The sequence below is a fragment of the Notothenia coriiceps genome, unplaced genomic scaffold (genome assembly GCF_000735185.1).
Source record: "Notothenia coriiceps isolate Sejong01 unplaced genomic scaffold, NC01 NC01_scaffold00029187, whole genome shotgun sequence".
NCBI lineage: Eukaryota > Metazoa > Chordata > Actinopteri > Perciformes > Nototheniidae > Notothenia > Notothenia coriiceps.
The window spans coordinates 10,956-15,452 of record NW_011361888.1 but is presented as its reverse complement, the minus strand read 5'-3'; the positions used below and the strand labels follow the sequence as shown (position 1 = coordinate 15,452).

Here is a 4,497-nt window from a genome sequence, read left to right as displayed (position 1 = left end):
GTGAAATGAGGAGTTTCCTTTCCATATTTCATTGTATAAAAAAACTGTTCCTTTTATTTTTGTTGCCTGGAGCAGTTTTTTTACTTGAAGGCCATGTTAAAAGCAAGCTATTGGAGCAATACTTTAATAAAACGTCAACAATGAACTAGGGCTGGGCAATATAACAATCTTATTTCCATATTGTGACATCAGATTGCTTGAAATCGTAATAGACCTTGGATATCGTCATTTCATAATATGGCATAAATGTTCCTTGTTTTAAAAGCTGCATTATGGTACATTTATGTCATTTCCATTTTTACTATCTATCAGCAAATGACTGTGTGACAACATACAGGCAGTGGATGCACCAGTGGCCACTGTGGCACAGTTGTTGGTGCTAAATGTAGTGAGAATAAATACAAAAACATATGATCTGACAGCAGCCTTCTTTTCTGTCTCCACTTTTGTTACAAAAACAAATCCATCAGTTTCCAGAACCCTTCAGAACTGCTATTTTCCCAAACACATCCTTCCTAAAATAACAATTGATCATAACTCCATTCTCAGAAACTCCCTGAAGATCTTGAATACAATAAAATACCTTCTTTGGATTGTCTCAGTATCACCCCTGAAGAATACAATCACTAGTTCAAACTGATGGACAGTGTGAAGGGGAAGCACACTGTGCTGTATTGGAGATCGTTAAATGGATAATACAAGGGCCTCCTTCCTTCAGCTACAAACTCAATATCAGCTTCCTTTACTACATTTTTACCGCTATCTTCAAGTCACGCATTTCAAATGGGAGTGTTTCCCAGAAAAGCCACATTTTCATCATGTACAGTGGGGCAAAAAAGTATTTAGTCAGCCACCAAATGTGCAAGTTCTCCCACTTAAAAAGATGAGAGGCCTGTAATTTTCATCCTAGGTATACCTCAACTATGAGAGACAAAATGAGAAAAAAAAAAAATCACGTTGTCTGATTTTTAAAGAATTCATTTGCAAATTATGGTGGAAAATAAGTATTTGGTCACCTACAAACAAACAAGATTTCTGGCTCTCACAGACCTGTAACTTCTTCTTTAAGAGCCTCCTCTGTCCTCCACTTGTTAACTGTATTAATGGCACCTGTTTGAACTCGTTATCAGTATAAAAGACACCTGTCCACAACCTCAAACAGTCACACTCCAAACTCCACTATGGCCAAGACCAAAGAGCTGTCAAAGGACACCAGAAACAAAATTGTAGACCTGCACCAGGCTGGGAAGACTGAATCTGCAATAGGTANTTGTGCAAACGTAAATTATAATGTTATTTCTGGTATTGTGACATCCATAAGCTATGTGTATATACAGTGGGGAAAAAAAGTATTTAGTCAGCCACCAATTGTGCAAGTTCTCCCACTTAAAAAGATGAGAGGCCTGTAATTTGCATCCTAGGTATACCTCAACTATGAGAGACAAAATGAGAAAAAAAAAAAATCACGTTGTCTGATTTTTAAAGACTTTATTTGCAAATTATGGTGGAAATTAAGTATTTGGTCAATAACAAAAGTTCATCTCAATATTTTGTTATATACCCTTTGTTGGCAATGACAGAGGTCAAACGTTTTCTGTAAGTCTTCACAAGGTTTTCACACACTGTTGCTGGTATTTTGGCCCATTTCTCCATGCAGATCTCCTCTAGAGCAGTGATGTTTTGGGGTTGTCGCTGGGCAACACGGACTTTCAATTCCCTCCAAAGATTTTCTATGGGGTTGAGATCTGGAGACTGGCTAGGCACAGGGATGAAACGTATACCAATAGAATCTGTGGACTCTCAGCTTTTCATATGATATAGTTTGTGCAGATAGCATGAAGTATAAAATATCGCTACAAGTGCTGATTTAAACGCTTGGTGTTAGACTTCTGTTTTGTTTAGATACAAATATCTCAATCTCTCTTTATCTATCTATAACTATCTATCGATCCATCTGTAATGATCTATTCTATGGACATATAATTGTCTACATAAACAGACGACGCGGACTACTTCTCTCATTCCGAGTGTCCATCTTTATTCAACTGGCACGTAACCTGCACACATGCATTACGTCCTCAACGTGAGCTCAGTCACCCAAGATCTTGTATTCTCCAAGATGTTACACTATCTATAACTATACATCTATCTCTCTCTTTCTCTATCTATCTATCTATCAATATATCTCTCTATCTCTCTCTCTCTCTATCTCTCTCTATCTATAAGGAACCGCAGTAGACAAAAAGGCGTTGAGCAACACGTCATGTTTACGCTGCATTTTCTATGAGGTAAATATTACCCGCTTGCGGATATGGGTATAAATGGCAATTTATTTGGCGATTTTTTCAATCTGACTTCCTATTGACAATTTTTAACAACAGAGGGTGCTACATAACACACTTTCAGGAAAAGTCACAGACTGGGAGACTTTAATATGTTATGGAAAAAAAGTTAGATACAATAAAAAAACAGCTGCAGGTAAAATGTACCCGTTGGCGGTTCTAGTGTTAAGAGTGTCACGATACCAATTCCAGTGATATGTCACAAATCCATGGTTAACACCAAAAACTAACACATAACTTCCAAATTGACTTCTTTAATTTCTTACTGTTCCCTCTCTAATAACTAATTCCCTCTATAATATACATATTATATTGTTGATAAATAGTGTTGAAGTTTCTCCACAAAGCCAACATTTTACTCGATTACAATTACAACATAATTCATCTTTGCTCAATAGTTAATTTGACTAAATGTAGCATGAATGCACTTTAATGAAACTCTATTGAACCTCTTTTAACTCCTGACAATTTCAACATCGATTTATTGTTCACAATTTAGAATTACGAAGGAAAAAAATGGGTGTGTGCCCTGGATGTTTCCTTAGTGAGTTTACTGCATCCAGAACACAATGTATTACCTACGCATGTTACCTACAGTACTGTGGAAAAGCAAGCTCCTTTCCTTTTTTAAACTAGGTTGTCGAGATACCCTTACTGGCCATTATTATTTTAACACACAATCTTAAGCTCTGGAAAATAAGGCCAAAATACACATTGGGTGTCTAGCTTGACTTCTAACGTTTTTGACTGCTTGTAGATTTGACTATTTTATTTATTTATATTAGGAATCCAATATATTCGAATGCAGATCAACTCCTACTAATCTTGAAACAGACTCGATGAGATGTCGATCCAAGTGTTAAAAGAGCTCCTGCAGTGAGTCACTTTAAATGTTTAATGGAGAAAATGAATGGGAACCCAAAATAAGTCTCAACTATCTGACGCATTTGAAACTTCTAACATTGGTTATCAATCACGAATTTAGGTGGGGTCACCGGATGAACTTGAGAAACCCTTACACTGGCTGAGCTCAAACGGTGGGGATACACATTTTAAAACCATACCCAATATAACTCGAGACCCTTTCCCACCCTCTCTCTCTCGTCTCTCTCCCTCGTCCATGAACATCTCTTTCCCCAGCACTCACCTGAACCTCTGGGCCTGGTGGTGCAGGGGTCCGGGGTATCGGCGGTTGGGGGACTGGTAGAGTTGTGACAGGAGGGCTTGGCTGGTCTTCTGGCTGGGGTTGTTGGCGAACTTGACGGTGATGGGCTCTGCGGCGCCGGAGGGCTTCTGTCCGTTCAGACCCTTGATGGCCTCCTCAGCCTCTATCCTCTTATCAAAGCGGATGAAACCCACACCTCGGGAGCCACCTGCGGGGCCAGCACATCAGAAACAGACACAGGCTCCTTTTACTTCACAGGGTTTGGACAAAACAAGAGTCTATGGTGTACGTTTCTATTTCTATTGACTTTCTAGTCTTTTCATTTCTCTATTGTACCATGCATTGTTTTTATGCTTAGACATTTCCCAAATTAGGATCAATTAAGTACTTCTTATCTTAGACACAGCAACAGTCAACAACAGCCTATGTTGTCTATTTCTAGAGATGTCCCGATCCGATTACGTGATCGGGGATCGGAGCCGATCACGTGATTTTCAACAGATCGGAATCGGGAGAAAAAAATCGGGGATCGGGATTTTTTTTTTTTTAACATTTTTTTATTTATTTTTTTATTCAATGTTACAAAACAAAAATGACCATGTTCAAGTCTTAAAGTCATCCTGAGGCCTTAGTTTTGGTTTCAAATTACAGAACATCATGTATGTGTTGCTTCTTTGGGGCTTGTTCTCATAGACCTGGTTGCTTATTTCTCTCAAATCTGGCAACAGAGTGGGCGCAGTGTCTAATTGTAGCAGTAAGCTAACGAGTACTGATAAGCTTTATTTTGTTTTGATCCAATGCTGCACAACTGAACTGATCCAATGCTGCTGTGAAAGAAAGAAGCTATATCCATGTTGGATAGAATATCCAATTTAAATAAAAAAATAACAGGGGATAGGGATAGAATATCCAATTTAAATAAAAAAAATAACCTTAAGGGACAACTTGAATGCTTTTTTTCTTTTTTTTCTCTTAATGCATTGCATAAAG

General features: G+C 38.1%; 1 protein-coding gene across 1 annotated transcript in view; it reads right to left on the bottom strand.

Moving 5' to 3' along the window:
* Nucleotides 1–3,323: 3,323 nt before the first annotated feature.
* Nucleotides 3,324–4,497, bottom strand: part of LOC104958680 (ELAV-like protein 3) — a 4,836-nt gene continuing 3,662 nt past the window's right edge. The window contains exons 4-5 of the mRNA XM_010786448.1: nucleotides 3,490–3,715; nucleotides 3,324–3,366 (exon numbers count right to left, since the gene is read on the bottom strand). Of these exons, the coding sequence (XP_010784750.1) occupies nucleotides 3,324–3,366; nucleotides 3,490–3,715 (269 nt within the window). The remainder of the gene's footprint in view (nucleotides 3,367–3,489; nucleotides 3,716–4,497) is intronic.